This window comes from Felis catus, chromosome C2 (assembly GCF_018350175.1).
Source record: "Felis catus isolate Fca126 chromosome C2, F.catus_Fca126_mat1.0, whole genome shotgun sequence".
NCBI lineage: Eukaryota > Metazoa > Chordata > Mammalia > Carnivora > Felidae > Felis > Felis catus.
This window is the reverse complement of record NC_058376.1, coordinates 124,437,675-124,465,194: the sequence shown is the minus strand read 5'-3', so window position 1 is coordinate 124,465,194 and position 27,520 is coordinate 124,437,675. Positions and strand designations below refer to the sequence as shown.

The 27,520-nt window shown below is 38.3% G+C and overlaps 1 protein-coding gene across 15 annotated transcripts in view; it reads right to left on the bottom strand.

Moving 5' to 3' along the window:
• CEP70 (centrosomal protein 70) overlaps positions 1–27,520 on the bottom strand; it is an 83,092-nt gene that overhangs the window by 40,296 nt on the left and 15,276 nt on the right. For 3 of the 15 annotated variants that reach the window (XM_045037531.1, XM_045037532.1, XM_045037526.1), the window contains exons 3-8: positions 18,076–18,174; positions 14,979–15,069; positions 12,396–12,520; positions 9,908–9,998; positions 9,661–9,784; positions 9,131–9,311 (exon numbers count right to left, since the gene is read on the bottom strand). In XM_045037531.1, coding sequence (XP_044893466.1) covers positions 9,131–9,311; positions 9,661–9,784; positions 9,908–9,998; positions 12,396–12,410 — 411 coding nt within the window. In that variant the 5' untranslated portion in view covers positions 12,411–12,520; positions 14,979–15,069; positions 18,076–18,174. Of the gene's footprint in view, positions 1–9,130; positions 9,312–9,660; positions 9,785–9,907; positions 9,999–12,395; positions 12,521–14,522; positions 14,547–14,978; positions 15,070–18,027; positions 18,175–27,520 lie in introns of all 15 variants that reach the window. The other 12 variants (XM_045037524.1, XM_045037525.1, XM_045037522.1 and 9 more) reach the window with 8 other exon arrangements.

Here is a 27,520-nt window from a genome sequence, read left to right as displayed (position 1 = left end):
TTGGGTAGTAAGTAAAGGAACTCAAGTATGTCCATAAAAATGATATAATTTAATAGATGAAAATAATAATCAGGAAACAACCAATATTAACAAATTGGATTTAACAAAAACCAGGATTTAAAATTTAGTTTTCTTTTTTTTTTTTTTTGAGAAAGAGCATACATGCACACGTGAGCTAGGGAGGGACAGAGGCAGGAGGAGAAAGAGAGAATCTTAAGCAGGCTCCACACCCAGCACAGAGCCCAACAACAGAGCCTGAAATGTGACTTGATCACATGACCTTGAGATCACGACCTGAGCAGAAATCAAGTTGGATAGCCACCCAAGTGCCCCTGAAATTCAGATTAAGTGATCAATGATAATTCAAGATTTCAGATAATTTGATCAATTTAGGCACTCGTGCAATATGAGAGGCAACAAACTCAGAGGAAGTCCCTAACAAGGATTATTAAGAAATAATATATACCCCAAGATTTATACAAAGGAATATAAATCTTGGACACTCTCTTGCTTGTCTTCAATGAAATATCACTGGCCTGGTTTTCTCTTATTCCCTACCTTCAATCCTTCAATGTCCTTTGAAAGCTCATTATCAACAGCACTATCATTGCTGTTATTAATACACTTTTCATTAAACTCAGTGAGAAACTCCATCCCCACCCATCCTGCCTATAACTAAGACATACCATTTTCAAAAGAGAATGACTTGTCTAAGCACATGTTCACCTGCCCATAGTGTCAAGTTTACTGAGACTTAGATAGCCTCAAGGGGAAAAGGGGACTCAGCTTCTGATACTACAACATCTCCCAGTAACCAGTGACCATCTGCCTCAGCCTCCAACTGGAAGTCAGGCAGTTGCTTTAGAGCCAAGTGATAAATGTCCCAGTTCCACCTCTATCTATACATTAGCAATGAAACCAGAACTAATCATCAGTTTTGCAAGGTTGCAGGTGTTAACAGCAATATACAACCATGAACTGTATCTCTCCTAAGTCATTCTATGAGGCCAACATTATCCTGATACCAAGCAAGACAACACAAGAGAAGAGAACCACAAACCAATATCCATTATACACACTAATGTGGATAATCTCCGACAAAACTCTAGCAAACCAAATTCCTTAACATATTAAAAGGATTGTATACCAGGACCAAGCCACATCTATTCCTAGAATGCAGTAACGACCCATCATATGAAAAATCAATGTACTACACCACATTAACAGATTGAAAGGAAAAAAAAAAACATATGATCATCTTAATTGATGTAGAAAACGCATTTGACAAAATCCAACACCCTTTCATGATAAAACACTCAGCAAACCAGGAACAGAACGAAACATTCTCAACATAATAAAAGCCATTTATGGGGCACCTGGGTGGCTCAGTTGGTTAAGTGTTCGACTTTGGCTCAGGTCATGATCTCACATTTAGTGAGTTTGAGCCCTGCACTGGGCTCTGTGATCACAGTTCAGAGCCTGGAGCCTGCTTCAGATTCTGTGTCTCCCTCTCTCTGCCCCATCCTCTGTCTTAAAAGTAAATAAAACATTTTTAAAAAATTTAAAAAGCCATTTATGAAAAACCTAGAGTGAACATCATACTCAATAGTGACAGACTGAAAGCTTTTCCTCTAAGATCAGAAACAAGGCAAAGATGCCTGCATTCGTTAATTGTATTCCACATAGTACTGGAAGTCCTTATCAGAGTAATCAGCCAAGAAATGGAATAAAAGGCATCCATTTTAGAAAGAGGTAGAAGTATGTTTGTAGATGATACGGTGCTATATGCAGAAAACTTAAAGTGTGCACAAAAAGAAACCTGTTAGGATAAACGAATTCAGCAATGTAGAAACATACAAAGTCAACACAGAAAAATCAATTGCATTTCTTGTTTTTTGTTTTGAGAGAGAGAAAGAGAGAAAGAGAGAGAGAGAGAGAGACAGAAAGAGAGAGAGCGTGCGTGCGAAGGAAGGGCAGAGAGGGAGGGAGAATCCTAACCAGGATCCAGGCTGTTGGTGCAGAGCCCCACATGGGGCCCAATCTCACAAACCACGAGATCGTGACCTGAGCCAGGACCAAGAGTCAGATGCTCAACCGAATGAGCCACCCAGACACCGCTCAATTGCATTTCTGTATTTACAATGAACAATCCAAAAGGGAAATTAAGAAAACAATTCCATTCACAATAGATCGAAAAGAATAAAATAGAAATAAACCAAGAAGACAAAAGACATACATTGAAATTATAAAAAGTTGCTGAAGGAAAGTGAAGACAACACAAATGAATGTCAAGACATTCTGTATTCACAGATTGGAAGACTTAATATTGTTTAGAGGTCAATACTACCCTAAGTGATCTAGAGACTCAATGCAATCACTATCAAAATTCCAATGACATTTTTTTTTTGCAGAAACAGAAAAATCTGTCCTAAAGTTCACATGGAATCTCAAGAGATCTTACACAGCCAAAACAATCTTTAAAAAGGAACAAAGTTAAGGTTCTTAAACTTCCTGATTTCAAAGCTTATCACAAAACTATAGTAATCAAAACAGTGTGATACTGGTATATACCAACAGAGTAGAACAGAGAAAGCCCAGAAATAATCCTGTGGATACATGATCAAATTTTTTTTCAACAAGGGTACCAAAACCATTCAAAGGGAAGAGAACAGGCCTTGTTCAACAAATAATGTTGGGAAAACTAGGTATCTACATACTAAAGAATTAAGTTGGACCCTTATCTAACACCATATACAAAAATTAACTTAAAATGGATCAAAGATCTAAATGTACAAGATAAAATTATAAAATTCTTAGAAGAAAACATAGGACAAAAGCTTAGTGACACTGGATTTGGCAATCATTTCTTGGATAAGACACAAAAAGCACAAGAGAAAAAAAAACAGATAAATTGACTTTCTCCAAACTTAAAACTTTTGTCTATCAAAGGACAACCAACAAAATAAGAAAATATTTTCAAAAAGTACATAGGATAAGAGTCAGTATCCAAAATAAACAAGTCCAGGGACGCCTGGGTGGCTTAGTTGGTTAAGCGTCCGACTTCGGCTCAGGGCACGAACTCGCGGTTTGTGAGCTCAAGCCCCGTATCAGGTTCTGTGCTGACAGCTCGGAGCCTGGAGCCTGCTTCAGATTCTGTGTCTCCCTCTCTCTGCCCCTCCCCTGCTCATGCTCTGTCTCTCTCTGTCTCCCAAAAATAAATAAATGTTAAAAAATAAATCAATCAATAAACAACTCCAACAACTCAACAACAAAATCCAATAAAAAAACAAGAAAAGGACTTGAATAGACATTTCTGTAAAGAACATATACAAATGACCAATAAGCACATGAAAAGATGCTCAACATCACAGACCATTAGTAAAATGCAAATTAAAACCAGAATAAGATACCACTTCACACCAATTAAAATGGCTACTATTAAAAATACAACAAAAATAAAAAATAACAAATGTAGGTAAGGATGTGGGGAAATCTTGTGCCTTGCTGGTAGAAATGTAAAATAGTGTAGCAACTTCAGAGAATATATTGCAGTTCAAGAAAAAATTAAACATAAATTTACCATATGACCAAGCAATTCCACTTCTGGGTATATAACCCAAACAACTGAAAGCAGGGACTTGAATAGACATTTGTACATCCACATTCATAGCGGGATTATTCACAATAGCCAAAAGATGAAAACAATCCAAGTGTCTATTGATGGATGAATGGATAAACAAAATGTGGTATATACACACAACAGAATGTTATCAGGCTTTAAAGAGAAAGGAAATCCCAACATGCTACAACATGGATAAATCTTGAAGACATTACGGTAAAATGAAATAAGCCAGTCACAAAAGGACCAATACTGTATTATTCCACTTATATGAGGCACCTAGAATGGTCAGTAATAAGACAAAGTAGAATGATGGTTGTCAGGAGCTGCAGGGAGCAAAGAATGAGGAGTTACTGTTTCATGAGTATGAAGTTTCAGTTTGGGAAGATGAAAAAAGTTCTGTAGATGGATGGTGAGGACAGTTGCACAACAGGAATGTATTTAATTCTACTCAAGTGTATACTTTAAAATGGTTAAGTTTTATGTTCTGTATGACGATATACAACAAAAAAAGGGAGAAAATCAATTTATCTCTATAAACTAGCAATGAACATTAATAAATTAAACAGAAAATCGGGGTGTCTGGCTGGCTCCATCGGAAGTGTGTGCAACTCGATCTCAGGGTTGTGAGCTTGAGACCCAAGGTAGGTGTAGAGATTAAGTTTTTTATTTTTATTTTTTTAAGATTTTATTTTGTAGTAAACAATCATCTACAATACATCTATCTACAATACAATCATCTATAATACCATTAAAATATTGGATACTCAGAGCTAAATCTGATAAAATATGTGAAAGGCCAGAGTACCCCAAATTACAAAATACTGCTGAGAGAAATTAAAGACTTAAATAGAAACAGCATGTTCATGGATCATAACATTCAATACTGTTAAGATGCCGTTCTCCCCAAATTGATCTATGTATTCAATCCCAGCAGGCTTTTTTTCGGGAAATCAACAATTAGAAAATTCACAAAGAAATGCAAAAGACCTAAAATAGTGAACACAACATTGACAAAGAAAAATGTAGAAGACTTACAGTGCCTGATTACAAGAGTGACCATCATCAAAACAGTGTGGTACTTCCATAAAGACAGATACATACATTAATGAAACCAGTGTCCAGAAGTAGAGCCACACATACAACAATTCATTTTGGCTAAAAGTACAAAGGCAATGTGGCAGAGGCAGGATACTCTTTCTAAAAAATGGTGGTATAACAATTAGATATTATAACCTTGAGCTAGGGATCATTTTTTAAGATACAAACTAAAAGCATAAGCTATTTTTAAAAAACCTGATAGAATTAAACTTCATCAAAATTTAGAACTTAAGCTCTTTGAAAACTACCAAAAAAATGAAGACAAGTCACAGGCAATTTCTTACAAAGTTAAATATATGCTTACCATACAACTCAGCAATTCTAGTCTTAGATATCTACCAAAGAGAAATGAAAGCCTATGTCCACAGAAACACTTGAACACAAACATTCATAAGCTCTATTTTTAATAGTCAGAAATTAGAAACAACTCAAATACACACTAACAGGTCAATACACTGTGGTATATCCACACAATGGAATACTTGTCAGTAATAAAAAGTAATAAACTATTGATACAACCAGCAACATGAATGAATCTTGAAATAATTATGTTCAGTGAAAGATGATTACATATCAATGATTTTGATAGGGTAGTTAGATATGAGCTGGAGGTAAGGATGGTGGTAAACAGTGCTTCCAGTTTCCCCACCTTCCAGGGCTATCAGATCAAGAACAGCAGGTGCTCTCCTTGTGAGTCTGTGGCCTGCAATAACCTAGAACTTCATTATACTATATTTTAACTGCAGTTTCAGCACCCCTCACTCCCGTGAGGGAAAACAGCCATGACAGTTCTGGCAAGCACCCTGTAGGACCAAAAACTTCCCCTCCCTATTGGAGGAGTCCCTTAAATGACTGGAAACCTCAGTCAGAGACCACTATAGCCACTACCCGTAACCTATGCAACCATAAAAAGAAAAGATAGCCCTAACTCCAGTGCCATTGCCACCTTGGGCCTGCCTGCTGTCCCATCTTGACAGCATATTGTCCTATTTAATAAACTGCTTTGTGCTTGCTACTTTCTTCTGGCTGTCTTTATTTGAGTGCGGATTCTTATATAAATCTTTCATGGGGAACCCAAGAACTAGACCTCCATTCACACAGCACACAATCCCCCACCAAGAACAATTTTAATAGCCTGTGCCACATGAAATGTCCATTTCCTTCCTATCTCTTTCCTCCCTATTTAGATTTTAGTACATATAACCCAGTTATGTATTCTGCATGTCTTGCTGACTTTAAAAAAGTTTAGGTCTACAGACCACCACCAGAAACTCCCAACTCTACATGCAACACAATGGCAATAATTAGTATCTTTCAGTACTCACTCTAAATGTCAATGGACTCAACGCTCCAATCAAAAGACACAGGGTAAGAAAATGGATAAGGAAACAAGATCCATCTATATCCTGTTTACAAGAGACCCATTTTAGACCTAAAGACACCTTCAGATTGAAAGTAATGGGATGGAGAACCATCTATCATGGAGTAGCCATACTTAGACAATCTAGATTTTAAAATAAACATTGTAACAAGATGAAGAAGGGCTTTATAGCATAATTAAGGGGTCTATCCACCAAGAAGACCTAACACTTATAAACATCTATGCCAATGTGGAGCACCCAAACATATAAACCAATCACAAACATACAGAAACTCAGTGATAATGATACCATAATAGTAGGGGACTTCAACACCCCCACTTACAGCAATGGACAGATCATCTAAACAGAAAACCAAGGAAACAATGGCTTGAATGACACACTGGACTAGATGGACTTAACATACATTCAGAACATTTCATCCTAAAGCATTGGAATACACATTCTTCAGAAGTACGCATGATACATTCTCCAGAATAGAGTACATACTGGGGCACAAATCAGCCCAAGTACAAAAAATATCAACATCAACAAGTACAAAAAAGATCAAGATCACAATGAGATACCACCTCACACCTGTCTTAATGACTAACGTTAACAACTCAGGCAACAACAGATGTTGGCAAGGATGCGGAGAAAGAGGATCTCTTTTGCATTGTTGGTGAGAATGCAAACCGGTACAGCCACTCTGGAAAACAGTAGGGAGGTTCCTCAAAAATTAGTGCAATTACACTACTAGGATACAAAAATGCTGATTCGAAGGGGCATGTGCACCCCAGTGTTTATAGCAGTGCTATCAACAATAGCCAAATTATGAAAGGAGCCAAAATGTCCGTCAACTGATAAATAAAGATATGGTATATATATGCAATGGAATATTACTTGGTGATCAAAAAGAACGAAATCTTGGGGCGCCTGGGTGGCGCAGTCGGTTAAGCGTCCGACTTCAGCCAGGTCACGATCTCGCGGTCCGTGAGTTCGAGCCCCGCGTCGGGCTCTGGGCTGATGGCTCAGAGCCTGGAGCCTGTTTCCGATTCTGTGTCTCCCTCTCTCTCTGCCCCTCCCCCGTTCATGCTCTGTCTCTCTCTGTCCCAAAAATAAATAAACGTTGAAAAAAAAATTTTTTTTAAAAAGAACGAAATCTTGCCATTTACAAAAATGTGGATGGAACTAGAATGTATTATGCTAAGCGAAATAAGCCAGAGAAAGACCAACATCATGATTTCACTCACATGTTAAATTTAAGAAACAAAAGGGAAGGAAAAACAAAGGAAGATAAAAACAGAGAGGGAGGAAACCATAAGAGACTCTCAAATAGGGGTGCTTGGATAGCTCAGTTGGTTAAGCAGCCAACTTTTGATTATGGCTCAGCTCGTGATCTCCTGAGCCCTGTATGGGGCTCGGCACTGGGCTTGGAGCCTACTTGGGATTCCTCTCTCCCTCTCTCTCTTCCCCTCCCTGCACTCGCCCATGTGCTCTCTCTCAAAAATAAATAAACATTTAAAAATAAAATAAAATAGGGGCGCCTGGGTGGCTTGGTCGCTTGAGTGTCTGACTTCGGCTCAGGTCATGATCTCACAGTTTCTAAGTTTGAGCCCTGCATCAGGCTCTGTGCTGCCAGTTGGAGCCTGCTTCAGTTTCTCTGTCTCCCTCTCTTTCTGCCCCTTCCCGCCTCACGCTCTTTCTCTTGCTCTCAAAAATAAATTAAAAAATTAAAAAAATTTTTTTAATAAAGTAACGATTTCTTAAAATTGGGAAATTAAGCATTCAGTGTTAAAATACTGCTCTTTTTATAAAAAGAAAAGTAACCAAACAACTTATAATAATCACAAAGGATATTCCATAAAAACATTACATAAATTTAATTCAGTAACAAATATTTGAGCATTTACTCCTACTAATAATAGGTACTCTTTTAGCCTAAACAAAATAGACAAAAATATTTGCCTTCATGGAGCTTACATTCTAACACAGGGAAATATCTAAACAAAACTACTTGTTTATATATAGTATGTTAGGATGTTGGACAGCGGTAAGAACTATGGATAAAACATAAATCAAGGAAGGAGTATGAAGTGTGGTGGATGGGACTGGCAACTGTAAGTAAAGTAGTCAAGGAAGGAATTCCTGAGAGATGGTAACATCCAAGAAAGGACAGAGAGAACAAGCCATGCAGCTAACTCTTGGTGACACTGAGAAAGGAGAGAGAGAAGAGCATGCAGGGCAAAGGGAAAAGAAAGAACAAAATGTACAAAGGCCCTGAGGTGAGGATGATCAAGGAAAATGTTCAAGGAAGAACAGGAACATGAGTGTGGCTGGAGTAGAAATAAACAAGGAGTACACTAGATGAAATCAGAAAGTAACAGGTAGCCACATATGTAGGACCTTAGAAGCCATGGTAAGACTTTTTGATTCTCCTCTAAAGAAAAAGGAAAGCCATTAGGGGCTTCTGAGTTACTGTGTTCACAAAGACACTGAAAAAGGCAAGGGTGGAAACAAGAGAGACCAACAGAGGGGTAGAAGAGAAATGAAGGTGACTTGGACCGGAGTGGAGACTAAAAAAAAATTAAAAGTTTTGGGAAGAAATCCAGGAATACATTTTTAGACACATAAAATTCTAGATATCTATTAGACATCCAGTAGAGATATCAAATAGGCTGCAAGGTATCAGTCTGGAACTAAGGGAAGATGCCTGGGCTACAGATTTAAATTACAAATGAATTTACGCTATGAATTAGGCTGAACATCTGAGTCAGAATATATAGGAAATATAAAAGATCTAAGAAATGAGTACTGGGGAGTCCCAGCACTAAGAGGATAGAGAGATAAGAACCAGCAAAGGAACTGAAGAATGACCAAAAGGAAAACCAGAGGAGAGGACATTCTGGAAACCAAAGAAAGAAAGAATTTTAAGAAGGCAACAGTGATAGGTCAATAAGATAAAGTCCACTGAATTAAGCAACAACACAGAGGTCACCTTGACCTTAATGAGCCGTTTTAGTACTGTCATGTAACAAAACACAATTAATACCTGTAAAGCTTTATGCTCCTTTTGAAGATCTTTTATTTTATTCTGTTGCTGGCTAACCCTATTTATGGATTCATCCTCCAATTCACCAATTTTGGATTTCACACACTCCATAATTTGTTCCAAGTCATTAGCTCGTTGTTCCTGATCGGCTGCTCGGCTCTGTTCTAGCTGAAGTTCATTTCTAATAACAGACACACAATTCCTTCCCTTAGTTATAAAAGTAAAATCACATCAACAAACATACCCATCTAACAACATAATGAATTTCTAAAATTTCTTTGCATTCTTAAAATTTCCATCATATAACACAAACCAATATAAGAAATATAGGACACTATTACACACCTAAGCTAAGCTATTACTGAAAGAATTATCTATTAAAAATATTAAAATATAAAAATATTTAAACTTAACATTTATGTCAAAATAGAAAATTAAAGGTCTGGATTCTTTTCAAGGCAATTATTTTTAGAATGCATATATCACTTATATACAAACAATTCAAAAGAGACATTTTTCCATTTTCTTACTTAAGCTGCTGATTAGTTTCTATGAGCTCCTGGATCATGTTCTGCTGACGTGTTGTTTCTTCCATCAATGTTTTCAAATTCTGCCTCATCTTCTGTGATGACTGTTTATCAAAAATGATGAAATCTACATTTATGGAATGTAACACAGATAATAAAAATAAAAAGCAAAAAAAAATTTTTAGGATAAAAAGTTTTGAAAGGAAAAAGACATTTTTTACCATAATGAGCAAGAATAGGATCTGATTACCTTTAAGATCAGTTCTTTTGACTAGAAATAAAGGTTTTAAGCCATGCATCATCAAAAGCACATTTATGCTTTCCCATTCTGCTTCTTCCTGCTATGATTACAAGGAGAGAAAAGAATCAACTTTAACATATAGAGAGAACAAATACCCTCTTGAACATAATTTCCTTGTCTTCAGAATAATGGAACTTTTTCTCCAAAGTGTTTTAATATGAATTTTTATGTACATATAATAAGTAAAATTAAACTTATTTCTGACAAAATTAGCAGACTAAAAAGAATGCAAATGAGCATAAATAATTATATAATTCCAGAATACTCATACATAAGGCCTTAATGGATAGAGTAAAACAAAAACACCAACAAAAAAATACCTTGTAATTTCAGTGAGCCAAATAGACCTGAGTTTTTTTTGTTTAACTGAACCAGACCAGGCTCTACTCAAAAGAAACAGCTGCAAATTAGGTCATATTAACTGAATAGTAAATTAAATTTGAGTCACTCAGAAACAAGTATCACTTAATAAGTAGGGTCACAAAAAATTTTTTTTAAATCTGACTGGTCAAAGCCAGTAATTTAATAGTCTCTTGTATAATAGACAAGGTCTAATTATAAAAAGGAGTCTGTCCATCTAGATAACTGATTCTAGTAGAATCACTCTGAAAGATACTCTCAAGCTTTGTATCCCTCATTCTTAAATATGTATTTACAACACAATCCTGAGAGGGGAACCCTAACTTTCTAGAGTATGTAAATAAAAACATGATAATGGGAAGAAAAAGGTAATTAAGAACATACAATACAGATAAGAATGAAAAGAGCATGGGGCATCTGGGTGGCTCAGTCAACTAAGCATCTGCCTTCAGCTCAGGTCATCATCTCACAGTCTGTGGGTTCAGGCTCTGCATCAGCCTCTGTGCTGACAGCTCAGAGCCTGGAGCTTGTTTCAAATTCTGTGTCCCCCCCCTCTCTCTCTGCCCTTCCCCCACTCATGCTCTGTCTCTCTCAAAAGTAAATAAACGTTAAAAAAATTTTAAAAAAGAATGAAAAGAGATTTTTTAATTATACATTTATATCCATGACATTAACAGTTTATAACAGTCTTTTGATGTAAATCCAATGATCAATTTGGAATCACTGTATGAGGTGATTTACTTGCTTTTTAAGTTATTAAAGTAGGGGTGCCTGGGTGGTTCAGTCAGTTAAGTGTCCAACTCTTGATTTCAGCTCAGGTCATGATCTCATCATTTGTGAGATCAAGCCCTGAATCAGGCTCTGTGCTTACAGCATAGAGCCTGTTTGGGATTCTCTCGCTCCCTCTCTGCCGCTCCCTTGCTCACTCACGCTCTCTCTCTCTCTCCCAAAATAAACAAACATTTAAGTTACTAAAGTATATTTAAAAAGGTAATTTGAGTGAATTTTCAATGTTAAAATGCTTGAAAAAATAGAATTTATACAATAGTTTTCACAGGTGGAATAGTATTAAATATTTTAATAGCTTAAAGATTAATAATTTAGGCAACAGACAAAATACATATAAAAGGATTAGTCTCCATATCCAAATCCCTCTAGATATGAAAGAAATCTCTCAAGACAAAAAAGGAACAAATTACCCTGATAACTATGATAGCACTATCAATAACAGTGCCAAATCTTTCCTTTTGACTGCTTTCCTCCCCTTCTCTATCCTTTCTGTACTTCTCCACCCTCCCACAATCTTTTCCCTTATTATTTTTCAAGGTCTTCTGGTCACAAAGATTCATGACCCAGAATTTAAATTATTAAACATATCGGTTTTAGGGGCACCTGGGTGGCTCAGTTGGTTGAGTGTCTGACTTTGGCTCAGGTCATCATCTCACAGTTCTTGAGTTCCAGCCCCGTGTCGGGCTCAGCTCATAGCCTGAAGCCTGCTTTAGATTCTGTGTCTCCCTCTCTGTCTGCCCCTTCCCCACTCATGCTCTGTTTCTGTCTCTCCCAAAAATAAACATAAAAAAAAAAAAAAGATATGTTTAGGAGCCAAAAGTTCTGGGTGGGCATCTCAGTGGATGTCTACTATGACTCGCAAAAACAAAGTACTCTGTAAATAATGCCACACATTTTAAATGATCAAATTATACATGTTGTTCCTGGATATCTCTTTTAATGGAAAGAATAACTGCAAATTCTGAAAAGAGCTAAGAATGGCATTTTCTTAAAAAAAAAAAAAAAAAAAAAAAAAGAATGGCATTTTCTAAAGTATGTGGTACAGAACACTAAAGAACTGTTCGTGAGACTAATGTGAAATAAGTAGGAAATACTGTATACTAAAGTCTCTTTTTGGACAGTATTGTGAAGTCTTACAATAACAAAATCATTAAATAATCTTTAACCCAACATTTCCCAAAGTTATTTTACTACAGAACCCTTTTAAGAAAGATTTTTCATATTTGTAAATGCAGTATTCTTTGGCACGTACTTCACGAAACACTGGCTTCAAATATTTTAAGTTTACCTGTTTTTCAGTCATGAGTCTGTTTGATGATTTACTAGACTCCTAGGCTTTAGGGGCTGCTGGAGATTTGGTATCTTAAGTAAAATCCGAAGAAGTAGATTGGCAGTAAAAAATACTGGAGTTGCCTAAATTAGAAAAGAAAAAATGCAATAGGTGTTAAAGGAAATTATACTTAAAAGAACCAATAACTCTTTGGCAATTTAAGCCATTCCTGTGTCAAAAGTCATATGACTTGTCAGAAAACTGATTTTAAGAATGATTAGAACAGGGGCACCTGGGTGGCTCAGTTGGTTAAGTGTTCAACTTCAGCTCAAATCATGATCTCACAGTTCGTGAGTTTGAGCCCCTAACAGGCTCTGTACTGACAGCTCAGAGCCTGGAGCCTGCTTCGAATTCTTTTTTTTTTTTTTTTTAACTTTTTTTTCCAACGTTTTTATTTATTTTTAGGACAGAGAGAGACAGAGCATGAACGGGGGAGGGGCAGAGAGAGAGGGAGACACAGAATCGGAAACAGGCTCCAGGCTCGGAGCCGTCAGCCCAGAGCCTGACGCGGGGCTCAAACTCACGGACCGCGAGATCGTGACCTGGCTGAAGTCGGACGCTTAACCGACTGCGCCACCCAGGCGCCCCTGCTTCGAATTCTTTATCTCCCTCTCTCTCTGCCCCTCCCCTGCTCATGCTGTGTCTCTGTCTCTCAAAAACAAACATTTTTCAAATAAAAAAAAAAAAAGAATTCTTAGAATAAACCCTAATTTGGGGATGCCTGGCTGGCTCAGTTAGAAGAGCATGCAACTCTTGATCTCTGGGTCCTGAGTTCAAGACCCACATTGGGTGTAGAGATTGCTTAAAATTAAAAAAAAAAAAAAACAATGTAAAAAAAGAATAAGCCTGATCTTATGATGTTCTCTTCTAGAAATAAAACATTATGAGATTTGACACACACACACACACACACACACACACACACACACACACACACACAATTAACTAGCTAATGTACGAAGCACATGCTGCTGATAGTTATCTTTTGTAAGCTGATTCCCCAAAACTTAAAGAAATGTGCCTGGCCGAAAGTTACATGTCAGTCTAACAATTCACGTGACTAATGCTAAGGGTAAATCCAGTGCCACTTTCTTAGGTGGTCTTTATTTCTAAATAGATCAGAGGCTAGCAGCGAAGGGTTCTGTTTGGGAGACAAAAAAGTTTTTATTTACTCTACCCTACCATCACTTCCTCTTGTTTTCTAAGACTCTATCATCCTATAGGAAAAAATTTTCTTGTATTGGTTGATATATAGGTAGAATTCCTCCTTTCCAGAGGCACAATCACACACATTCATTAGCATCATGAACTTTTAGACCTTGAGAGGACCTTGGAAATTGTTTGATCCCAAATCTCTAGCTGTTTGTAGCTGGCAGGGAGGCATACGGGAGAGTTGTACCAGTGTAGCATATACTGGTAACCATCTGGTGAAATGACCTTCTCAGGATTGATTAGGAAAGAAGCAAGCCTCCTTGCTACCAGCTCGTATTTCTTCCAAAGTACAATTCTACCCTTCTAGGTCTGCTTCAGATAATGAAATCCAACTAGACAATTTACCTATCACCCTTATGTGTCTACAGGGTGTAGCTTTCCAGTTTCAGATAAACTCAGTAACATGTTATAAATTTTCAAATTCTGCCACTTTTGCTGCTGGACATCAACTTTGGTCTCTTTTACCAACTCAATCACCCACTATGTTAATCCCTCCTGCCTTTACAAACCTTTCAGCTAGTTTTTAAACTTTTCATTAGAAAAATTTTCAGAAATACATAAAAAAAGAATATAATAAACCCATGTTTTAAAAAATGTCTTTTTATTTTCCAAATCAGGATCCAAACAAGGTCCACATGTAGCCCTCTAAAGTTTTTTCTCATCTATAACAGTCCCATCCCCCCTCCTTTCTCTTTTGACATGCATTTATTTGTTGAAAAAATAGGTCGTCTATCCTGTAAAACTACCCCTATTTCAGATTTGGCTTACTGTATTCTTGTCATTTAACATATATCTCTACCCCCTATATTTCTTGTAAACTGTACATCTAGAGACTTTATTAAATTCAGGTTCAGTATTTTCTGGCAGGAATACCTCAGAGGTGGTACTATGTTCATCCTGTTGTATCACCATCAAGAGTCGGCCAGGGGAGGGAGAGAAAACATAAGAGACTCTTAAATATGGAGAACAAACAGAGGGTTACTAGAGGGGTTGTGGGAAAGGGGGTGGGCTAAATGGGTAAGGGGCATTAAGGAATCTACTCCAGAAATCATTGTTGTACTATATGCTAACTAACTTGGATGTAAATTAAAAAAATAAAAGGAAAAAAAAAAAAGAGCCAGCCAGAATTTTAAAGTGGGAAGAATACATCCTTGAAGATCAGAAATAAGGATGTAAGATAATCCCCCCAAGAGTGAGAAGCTACATATTCTGACAAGCTTCCTAACTACTACACTGGACCTCTTTCAAATCTTCAAAATGTCATTCCTCTCCATATTCAAGGCCTGGCTACTCTTAGCCTGTTCTTCACTTAGTTAACTCATACTTGACCTTCAGATCCTAGCTCAGATTTCTTTCTTCAGGGAAATCTCCCCTGATCCCATGACTAGATTAGGTCCTCTTGTTAAATGTTCTTGTAGCACTATAAAGAATAAAGTATAGAGGTTCAGCATTCAGAGTCAGATGGTAACTACTGAAGTAGTCACTGAGTGACTACTAGTTTAACTATTAAATTATATGACAAAGACAAATTCATTAACATCTTTGAGCATTTTTTTCTTCATTTGTAAAAGACAACACAGTAATATACCTCATAGATTAAATTAAGTCATACAACATATAGAAAGTACTTAGAACAAGAACCTGGCATATAGAAACATAGATTAGTAGTACCTATTGTTATATAAAAGTATGCTAGGGGCACCTGGGTGGCTCAGTCAGTTAAGCATCCGACTTCAGCTCAGGTCATGATCTCACGGTTCGTGAGTTCCGGCCCCGCGTCGGGCTCTGTGCTGACAGCTCAGAGCCTGGAGCCTACTTTGGATTCTGTGTCTCCCTCTCTCTCTGCCCCTCCCCTGCTCTCACTGTTTCTCTCTCTCTCAAAAATAAACATTAAAAAACTAAATAAAAGTATGCTCAACAAAACTAATCTTACCATCATGTATTAGCTTAGATTTTTTTCTACAAATTACTCAGATCACTATTTCATACAAGTTGTTTTACATAAGTATGTCTAGATTTAAGACTAAATTTCATGAGGGGCACCTGGATGGCTCAGTCGGATGAGTGTCCGACTTCAATTCAGGTCATGATCTCACAGTCCGTGAGTTCGAGCCCTGCATAGGGCTCTGTGCTGACAGCTCAGAGCCTGGAGCCTGCTTCAGATTCTGCGTCTCCCTCTCTCTCTGCCCCTCCCCTGCTCATGCTCTGTCTCTGTGTCTCAAAAATAAAAACATTAAAAAAAATAAAAAATAAATAAAAGTGTTGAAAAAAAGGCTAAATTTCATGAGATAGGTAGTCTACTTTTGGTAACGATAGAGTAGGCAGCTCTATCTCTAAAGTCAAGTAAGAAAGCTGAATAAAATACACTAAATTTGGGGCACCTGGCTGGCTCAGTTGGTACAGCATGCAGCTCTTGATCTCAGGATTGTGAGTTCAAGCTCCACACTGTGTGTATCAAATAGGTTAAAAAAAAAAAAAAAAAAAAGGCGGGGGGGGGGAACAAAAATAGAACATACCAAAATTTATGGGACTCAGTGAAAGCAGCGCTAAGGGAGAAATTTATAGTTATAAACATTTATATTAAAAAACAAGAACAGGGGTACCTGGCTGGCTCAGCCAGTTGAGCATCTGACTTCAGCTCAGGTCATGATCTCACAGTTCATGGGTTCGAGCCCCAAGTCAGGCTCTGTGCCGACAGCTCAGAGCCTGGAGCCTGCTTCAGATTCTGTGTCTCCCTCTCTCTCTGCCCCTCCCCTGCTTATGCTCACTTGCACTCTCTCTCTCTCTCTCAAAAATAAACATTAAAAAAAAAAAGAAGAACAATCTCAAATTAACAACCTAACTGTACAACTTAAGGAACTAGAAAAAGAAGAACAAAAAGCTAGCAAAAGAAAGGAAATAATAAGGATTAGAGCTGGGGTAAAGGAAAGCAATAGAGGAAAATCATTGAAATAAAAAGTTATTTGAAAAAAAAATCAACAAAATAGGCAAACCTGTAGCTAAATGGACAGAAAAAAAGAGAGAAGACTCAAAGTACTAAAATCATAAATGAAAGTGGGGACATTAATCGCAATTATACAGAAATAAAAATTCTAAGAGAGCAATACAAAGAAACAGAAAATCTGAATAGACCTATAATTTACATGAAGATTGATTCAGTAATCAAAAATCTCCCAACAGGGGCACCTGGGTGGCTCAGTCGGTTAAGCATTCAACTCTTGATTTTGGCTGAGGGCATGACCTCACAGTTCCTGGGTTTGAGCCCTGTATCAGGCTCTGTACTGACAGTGTAGAGCCTGCTTGGGATTCTCTCTCTCCCTCTCTCTCTGCTCCTCTACTGGTTGTGTTAGTTCTCTCTTTCTCTCTCTCTCAAAATAAACAAACTTAGGGGAAAAATCCCAACAAAGCAAAGCCTTGGAAATGATGGCTTCACTGAAGAATTCTACCCAACATTTAAAGAACTAACACCAATTGTTCTCTAACTTTTCCAAATACTGAAGAGAAGGGAATAAATATTTCCTAATTCATTCTTTTTTAAATGTGTATTTATTTATTTGTTTGTTTAGAGAGAGAGAAGACAGAGAGACAGAGACACACACACACACACACAGAGAGAGAGAGAGAGAGAGAGAGAGAGAGAGAGAGAGAGAGAGAGAGAGAGAGAGAGATTCTCAAGCAGGCTCCATGCTCGGCACAGATTCTGACACTGGGCTTGATCTCATGGGCTTGATCTCACGGTGAGATCATGACCTGAACCAAAATCAAGAGTCAGACGCTTAACCGACTGAGCCACCCAAGCGCCCCTAATTCATTCTTTTTTTTTTTTTTTTCATTTTTTTTAAATAGTTATTTTGAGAGAGACAGATCATCAGTGGGGAAGGGACAGAGAGAGAGGGAGACACAGAATTCAAAGTAAACTCTAGGCTCTGAGCTGTCTGCGCAGAGCCTGACGTGAACCAAAAGATCATGACCTGAGCCGAAGTCAGATGCTCAACCGACTGAGCCACCCAGACACCCCAACCCCTAATTCATTCTTAAAGGCTAGCATTATTCTAATACTGAAGCCAGATGAAGACAATACAAGAAAACTAAAGACCAACATTCCTTATGCACATTGATGCAATTATCCTCAACGAAATACTGGTAAACCATTTAAATTCAACAGCATATTAAAAGAATCCCACAACCAAGTGGGAGTTATTCCTGGAATGTAATAATAGTTCAACATATGAAAAACAATTAATGTAATGGACTGCATTAATGGAATAAAGGATAAAAAAACCACATGATCATCTAAATTGATGCAGAAAAAGCATCTGACCAAATTGAACACCCTCTCATGATAAAAATATTCAAACTAGCAATAGAAGGAATCTACCTCAACATAATAAAAGCCACATATGAAAACATATAGTGAACACCATACTTCCACGAAAGATTGAAAGTTTTTCCTGTAAGATCAGGGACAAAGCAGTCGCCACTTCTATTCCATATAGTGCTGGAAGGTCTAGCCAAAGCAATTAATCTAGAAAGAGAAATAAAAGGCATCCAAATCAGAAAGGAAGAAGTAAAATTATACCTGTTTGCAGACGATATAATCTTATATGCAGAATATGCTAACGAGCCCACCAAAAACCCAAAAACCTGTTAGAATAAATGAATTCAGCAAAGTACTAGGATGTAAAGATGTAACACACAAAGATCAGTTGCCTTTGTTCACACTAACAAATAATCCAAAAGGGAAATTAAGAACACAATTCCACTTACAACAGCATCAAAGGAATAAAAACTTAACCAAGAGGTCAAAGGCTTGTATAATCAAAACTGCAAAATATTTGTCAAAAAAATTAAAAAGACAAATAAATGGAAAAACATCCTATGTTCATGGATTGGAAGACTTAATATTAGAATGTCAATACTGCCCACAACAGCCTACACAGCCAATGCAATCCCTATTGAAATCCCAATGACATTTTTTACAGAAATAGCAAAAATTATTCTAAAATACATAAGGAATCTCAAAGGACCACAAACAGCCAAGACAATCTTGAAAAAAGTACAAACCTGGAGGACCTACACTTCCTGATTTCAAAACCCACTGCAAAGCTACAGAAATCAAAACAGTGTGGTACTGGCATAAAGATATATAAACCAATGGAGTAGAATAGAGAGGCTAGAAATAATTCCTCACATATACTGTCAAAAGATTTTCAACAAGAATGCCAAAATCATTTAATGGAGAAAGTATAGTGTCTTCAACAAATGGTTCTGGGAAAACTGGCCATCCACATGGAAAGAATGAAGTTGGACCCTTACCTAACACCATATAAAAAATTAACTCAAAATGGATCAAAGAACTAAACTTAAGAGCCAAAACTATAAAACTCTTAGAGAAGAAAACATAGGGTAAGCTTCATGACCCTGGATTTGGCAGTGATTTCTTGGGTATGACACCAGAAACAGGCAACACAAGCAAAAACAAATTGGACTTAATAAAAATTAAAACTTTGGCACATCAAAAGCTACTATTAACAGAGTAAAAAGGCAACCCATTGAATGGAAGAAAATACTTGCAAATCATTTATGTGATAAAGAGTTAACATCCAGACTACATAGAGAATCCCAAAACTGAACAACAAAAAAATATGTATCTGCTTTAAAAATGGGCAAAGAGGGGCACCTGGGTGGCTCAGTCAGTTGAGCGTCCAGCTCTTGGTTTCAGCTCAGTCATAATCTCACAGTTTGTGAGTTCAAGCCCCACATCAGGCTCTGTGCTGACAGTGCAGAGCCTGCTTGGAATTCCTGCTCTCTCCCTCTTTCTCTGCTCCTCCCCCTTCCTCTCCCTCTCAAAATAAATAACTAAACAAACTTTATTTTAAAAATAAATAGGGGCGCCTGGGTGGCGCAGTCGGTTAAGCGTCCGACTTCAGCCAGGTCACGATCTCGCGGTCCGTGAGTTCGAGCCCCGCGTCAGCCTCTGGGCTGATGGCTCAGAGCCTGGAGCCTGTTTCCGATTCTGTGTCTCCCTCTCTCTCTGCCCCTCCCCCATTCATGCTCTATCTCTCTCTGTCCCCAAAATAAATAAAAACATTGAAAAAAAAAAGATAAATAAATAAACAAATAAATAAACAGGGGTGCCTGGATGGCTCAGTCAGTTGAGCAAACAACTTCAACTCAGGTCATGATCTTGTGTTCATGAGTTCGAGCCCCACATCAGGCTCCCTGCTGTCAGTGCAGAGCCTGCTTTGGATCCTCTGTTTCCCTCTATCTGCCCTCCACAGCTTGTTCTCATTCTCTCACTCACTCTCTCTTAAAAATAAACATTTAAAAACTTTTTTAAAAAGAAAAAATACATAAAAAATTAAAAATGGGCAAAGAACTTGATATACAAATGACCAATAAGCACTTTCCAAGTGTGTGTAACATCACTACCTATTAGATGAATGCAAATTAAACTACAAAGAGATACCACCTCACATCCATTAGGCTACTATCAAAAAAAAAAAAAAAATTCCAAAAAAACAAAAAAGTACCAAGCACTGGCAAGGGTGTGGTAAAACTGGAATCTTTGTGCACTACTGGTGAGAATGTAAAATGATACAACCACTATGAACAACAGTAGGTAGTTCTTTAAAAAAAAAAAAAAAGAATATTCATATAACCCAGCAATTCTACTTCTAGGTATATACTCAAACGAATTAAAGGCAGGATCTTGAAAAGATATTTGTACATCTGTGTTCATGGCATTATTCACCATAGCAAAAATGTGTAAGAAACCCAAGCGTTCATCAACAGATAAATGGATAAGCATAATGTGGTATATCCGTACAATGAAATATTATACAGCTTTTTAAGTGTATTTATTTTGAGAGAGACAGAAAGACAGAGAGACAGAGAGACAGGGGACAGGGCAGGTGCAGAGAGAAAGGGAGAGAGAATCCCCAACAGGCTCCACACATGGAGCCCCATGTGGGGCTCAAACCCACAAACCATGACACCATGACCTGAGCCAAAATCAAGAATCAGACTCTTAATGGACTGAGCCACCCAAGCATCCCAAGGAATGTTATTCAGCTTTAAATAGAAAAGGGGCCCTACATCTAATAGATACAGAGTTTTAGTTGCACAAGATGACAAGAGTTCTGGGGCGCCTGGCTGGCTCAGTTGGAAGAGCAAGTGACTCTTGATCTTAGGGTCTTGAGTTCGAGCCCCACGCTGAGTGAAGGAAGGAAGGAAAGAAAGAAGGAAGGAAGCAAGCAGCAGCAGCAGCACCACCACCACCACCACCTGGTTGGCTCAGTCAGTTAAGCATTCAACTTCAGCTCAGGTCATGATCTCACAGCTCGTGAGTTCGAGTCCCACGTCAGGCTCTGTGCTGACAGCCCAGAGCCTGGAACCTGCTTCAGATTCTGTGTCTCCCACCCTTTCTCTCTCTCTCTGCCCCTCCCCCACTTGCACTCTGTCTCTCAAAAATAAACAAATATTAAAAAAAAATTTAAAGAGTTCTGTAGATGGATAGGGGGGCAATGATGGCACATTATTAATGTATGTAATATCAATGAACTATACACTTAAAAAATAATTCAGATGTCGTAGTGTCAGTTCTAACAGTTTTTTGTGGGGATTTTTTGGCTTTTTGGGAGGGAGTTGTTTGTTTTTGTTTTTGTAATGCAAGTGCCTGACTTAAGCTTTGACTGTGAAGGAATCCATTTCAAAAAGGCATCCACTTCAAAGATGGCTCTCTCTAATAAATACAGTGCCAGCCTTAAGACTAGATAAAGACCAGCCCACCTCCCCCAACTGAGGCTCATTTGTTTTAGAAATCTTGGTTGATTTTGATAACTGACCATTTGGTTTTTTGTCCTCCCACATTTTGAATTCCCTCTATTATGTTTTAAATGCACAAATAAAGAGTGAGCCTGTGGACCCATGACCTACATCTGAGAATACAAGGGAAGGTGGCAGAGGAAGAGGATCTGGAATTCAACTTGTCCCACAGAAACACTGAGGCAGCAACTAGAGCTTTGCAACTAACTCTGAAAATGACCTGAAGACTTCTGCAGCTAGTCATGGAGAGAACGTCACATAGAAAAGGGTAGAAAGGGCAGAGACACAGTTGGGAACCAACCCCCTAGTACGAATAACCACAAACAGGAGAAGCATGGAGAAGGAAGAGGATCAGACCCCACACTGGGCAACCCCCCTGAACTAGGAACCCACACTGGGAAGACAAATCGAGTAATATCTGGCTTTGAAAACACCAGGGCTAACTCTGGGAACATTAAAAATCAGCAGGTTTACCTCTAAGAGAGCCAGAGTGCTACAGGGAACCCAGTCCCCACCATTAAAGAGACAACCATACTAAATAACTCAGACACAGCACAGGAGTAGCAGCTTGAAAAGCACCTTCAAGCAGCTTGAAAAGTATTTGTGAAGGAGATTAACTAATCTTAGAATATGTCCAGGAGGTTTCTCTGGAAGCAAAAGCTGTAACAGGTGCCATGTTTCCTTGTCTCCTGCAGCCTACATATCAAGATGCTTCTGGGAGCCAGTTCTAACAGTCTCCGTCTACCTTGCTATCAATGAGTGCCATGGCCCCACATTCTCCTGCAGACCATCCCACCCAACTTGTCCACCTTGGCAGCCATCCCTCCAAAACAGCTCCTGCCCTACCACACCCAGAAGGCAACTCTGCCAGCACTGTGCCACTCCAAAATGACTCCCGCCCTTGGGAGGGGAGGAGATAACCCACACACCAGGGTGTCCGCAGTTCCTGCAGCTGGGCCTCTTAGCTGGCTGTACAGAGAGCAAGTCCCGCCCTTTGCTGGGCCTGCAGGTGTGGCAGACACTAACTGCAGGCCACTAGCTAGGTCAAATGCCAACACCACCTACCAGTGAGCACACGGGCAGTAGCTGGGCCTCTCAACATCTCAAGGAGTAAACCATGCCCAGTACACTCACAGGAGGCAAAGCAAGTCATTGCAGCCAGTCAGGTGAGGAGCCGACCACCCCCACCCCAGCCCTAGCATGCCCACAACAAATGCAGCTCAGCCACAACAGAAGGGTGCACACAGCCTACACAGGGGACACACTGGAGTGCCTGGTTCTGGTGACCAGGGGGACTGCACTATACAGCACCACAGATCTTTTCACGAGGCTGCTACTTTCAAGACCAGGAGATATAGCTGACCTACCTAATATTTAGAAATAAATATACAGAGACAAAATGAGGAGACACACAAACATGTACCAAATGAATAGAACAAGACAAAAATCACAGTATAAAACACAAATGAGAGACAGACAAGCAATATGTCTGACAAAGATTTCAAGATAATAGTCATTAAGATAATTGCTGGACTTGAGAAAGTGAATGAACTCAGGGAGAAGGTCCACAAAGAGAGAGTAAATAAAACACAATAGATGTAATCAATAGTAGATTAAAAGACACAGAAGAACAGATCAGCCATCTGGAAGACAGGATAATGTTAAGGAACCAAACTGTATAGCAAAAAGAAAAAAGTTTAATAAAAAATTAAAATAGAGGAAGGAAACTCTGCAATATAATCAAACACAGTATCATTCACATAATAGGGGTCTCAGAAGGAAAAGGAAAGAGAAGGGGGCAGATAATTTACTTGCAGAAATAATAGCTGAAAACTTCCCCAATTTGGGGAAAGAAACAGACATCCAGGTCCAGGAAGCACAGAAAGCCCCTAACAAAGTGGACTCAAGGAAGTCCACACCAAATACGTAATAGTTCAAATGACAAAAAGTAATAATAAAGAAAATTTTAATACACTAAAATGGGACACCTGGGTGGGTCAGTTGGTTAAGCTTTTGACTCTTAATTTCGACTCAGGTCATGATCTCACGGTTCATGGGATCAAGCCACACATCTGGCTCCACACTGACAGCATGGTGCCTGCTTGGGATTCTCTCCCTCCCTCCCTCCCTCCCTCTCTCTCTCTGCCTCTCTCCTACTCATGTTTTCTCTCTCTCAAAATAAATAAACTTTAAAAAAATAAATAAAAGCACCAGAAGTTAACAGTTACATACAAGAAAAACCCCATAAGGCTATCAGCTAATTTTTCAGCAGAAACAATGCAGGTGCTAACACTCACCACCTAACCTGCTTACACCAGCACCGCTCCCCCATACCAAACTTGAGTGGATCCGCCCCTCCCAGTCATGCTTGCCTCAGTCCCAGCACTGAGGGTCCCCTCCCCCAGAACACCAGTGCAAACCTCACCAGCACATGTCCCAATCTGTGGGTTTTGCAGGACCTCGACTACAGCAGCAGCAGTGGCAGGACTCATTTCACAAGCAGAGCACCACACACCTTGTTAAAAAACGCCCAACCTGGAGAGGGACCAAACGCTGCCCACAAGAGGCAAAGAGAGCCTCTGCCAACAATGAGATTGAAGGAAAAAGCAATCAGGACTCAACAGCAAAGCACGCTCAACACACACAGGAGACACTCCCTGAAGCACCAGGTCCTAGGGAACAGGGGACACTGCACTACATGACACTACAAGACCTTTTCTTCATAAGGCCATTACCTCAAGAGCAAGAGATATAGCTGACTTTCCAAACACAAAGAAACAGACACAGAGTCAGACAAAATCAGGAGACAGAAAATATGTTCCAAATGAAAGAACAGGACCAAACCACAGCAAAAGACCTAAGTGAAACAGATATAAGATAAGATGCCTGAGAGAGAATTTAAAGTAATGAAGATACTCACTGGACTTGAGAATAGTGAAGGACATCAGTGAGACCCTTAATAAAGACAGGAAAAAAAAAAAAAAAACCCAGAACCACCAAACATCTTCAGAGATGAAGAACTCAATAAATGAAATTAGAAATACACTAAATGGAATAAATAGCAGGCTAGAGAAAACAGAGGAACAAATTAATGACCTGGAAGTAATGGAGTAATGGAAGTAACCAAGCTGAGCAAATGAGAGAAAAACACAATATGCAGATTGAGAGAACAGTCAGGGCACTCAGTGACTCCATCAAGCACAATAATATTCACATTATAGGGATCCAAGAAGAAGAGAGAGAAAAGGGGGCAGAAAATTTATTTGAAAACATAACAGGTGAAACGTCACTAATGTGGGGAAGGAAACAGATATCCAGATCCATAAGGCACAGAGATTTCCCCAAATTCAATCGGAGAAGATCCACACCAAGACACATAGTAATTAAAAGGGCAAAAAGTAGTGATAAAGAAAAATTTTTAAATCAGCAAGAGAAAAGAAGATACTTACATACAAGGGAAACCCTGCAAGGCTTTCAGCAAGTTGTTCAGCAGAAACTGCATGCCAGAAGGGAGTGGCATGATATATTCAAAGTGTTGGAAGGGAAAATATGCAGCCAAGAATAGTCTATCCAGCAAGGCTATAATTCACAAAAGAAGGAAAAATGAAGACTTTCTCAAACGAATCAAAACTAAAGAAGTTCATGACCACTAAACCAGCCCTACAGCAAACAAACACGACTCTCTGAGTGGAAATGAAAGAGTATGAAAAGTAAAAAATACAAAAGGAGTAAAAATGAATATTTCTGTAAAAACAATTCAAGGGATTAATAAAAGGATGTAAAATATAACACTGTATACTTAAAACATGGGGAGGAGTAAACAATGAGTTCAAACTTAAGCAAACATCAACCTAATATAGACTACTATATACAGAAGACATTATATACAAATCTAATGGTAACTACAAACCAGAATCCAGTAATAAATATGCAAAGGATAAAGAAAAAGGAAGCCAAGTATATCATCAAAGAAAGTCAACAAACCATGAAAGAGAACAAGAGAAGATCAGAGAAAAGCTACAAAAACAACCATAAAACAAGTAACAAAATGGCAATAAAGACATATCAATAAATATTCTGAATATAAATGGACTAAAATCAATCAAAACACATAGGGTGACAGAGTGAATTAAAAAAAAAAATAGGGGCGTCTCAGTGCCTCAGTTGGTTAAGTGTCTGACTCTTGATTTCAGCCCAGGTCATGATCTCAGGGTTCTTGAGTTCAAGCCCTGCATCAGGCTCTGAGCTGACAGCACGGAGCCTGCTTAGGATCCTCTATCTCCCTCTCTTTCTGCCCCTCCCCTACTCGGTCTCTCAAAAATAAATAAACAAACATTAAAAAAAAAAACATTCACCAAAATAAAGTGAGACTTATTCTTGGGATGCAAGGGTAGTTCAATATTCACAAATCAATCAATGTGATATACCACATCAACAAGAGAAAGGATGAAAACCACATGGTCAATAGATGCAGAAAAAGCATTTGACAAAGTACAACATCCATTCATGATAACAACTCTCAACAAAGTAGGTTTAGAGGGAACATATTCCTCAACATAATAAAGGCCATATATGAAAAACCCATAGCTAACAGCATACTCAATGGGAAAAAACTGAGAGCTTCTCCTCTAAAGTCAGGAAGAATAAGGATGTCCACTCTCACCACTTTTATTCAACATAGTATGAGAAGTCCTACCCAAAGCAATCAGCCAACAAAAAGAAATAAAAAAGCATCCAAATTGGTAACAAAGAAGTAAAAATTTCACTATTTCCAGCTAATATGATACTATCAATAGAAAACCCTAGCGACTCCACCAAAAAATTACTAGCACTCATAGATGAATTCAGTAGTCGCAGGATACAAAAATCACTATAGAGAAATCCATTGCATTTCTATATGCTAATAATGAAGCGCAGATAGAGAAATGAAGAAAACAACCCCATTTACAATTACATCAAAAATATTTTTAAAAAACCTAGAAATAAACTTAACTAAGCAAATGAAAGACCTGACCCTGAAAACTCTTGTCAGATGAAAGACACTGAAGACAACACAAAGATATGGAAAGATATTCCATGCTCATGGAGTGGGAGAACAAATATTGTTAAAATGTCTACACTACCCAAGGCAATCCACAGGTTTAATGCAATCCCTATCAAAATACCAACAGCACTTTTCACAGAACTAGAACCATCTTAAAATTTGTATGGAACTGCAAAAGACCCCGAATAGCCAAAGCAATCTTAGAAAAGAAAAACAAAACTGAAGGTGTCACAATTCCATACTTCAAGTTATATTACAAAGCTGTAGTCAACAAAACAGTATAGTACTGGCACAAAAACACATAGATCAATGGAATAGAGTAGAAAATCCAGCAATAAACCTGTAGTTATATGGTCAATCTTTGACAAAGAAGGCAAGGCTATGCAATGTGAAAAAGGGAGTGTCTTCAATAAATGGTGTGGGAAAAATGGGACAGGTACATGCAAAAGAGTGAAACCTAGACCACTTTCTTACACCATCCACAAAAATACACTCAGAATGGATTAATGGATTAAAGGGTAAAGGACCTAAATGTGAGACCTGAAACCATAAAAATCATAGACAAGCACAGGCATTAATTTCTCTGACATTGGCCATAGTGATATCTTTCCAAATAGGTTTCCTGAGGCAAGGGAAACAAAAGCAAAAATAAACTATTTGGACTATATCAAAATAAAAAGCTTCTGTACAGCAAAGGAAACAACCAACCTACTTAATGGGAGAAGATATTTGCAGGTGATCTATCTGGTAAAGGATTAGTGTCCAAAATATATAAAGCATTTATGAAACACTCATAAACAAATAATCCGAGTAAAAAATGGGCAGAAGACACCAACAGACATTTCTCCAAAGATGACATACTGACAGCCAACTGACACAAAAACATGCTCAGTTTCACTCATCATCAGGGAAATGCAAATCAAAACCACAATGAGACATCACTTCACACCTCTCAGAATAGCTGAAATAAAAAACTCAAACAAGTGTTGGTGAGGATATG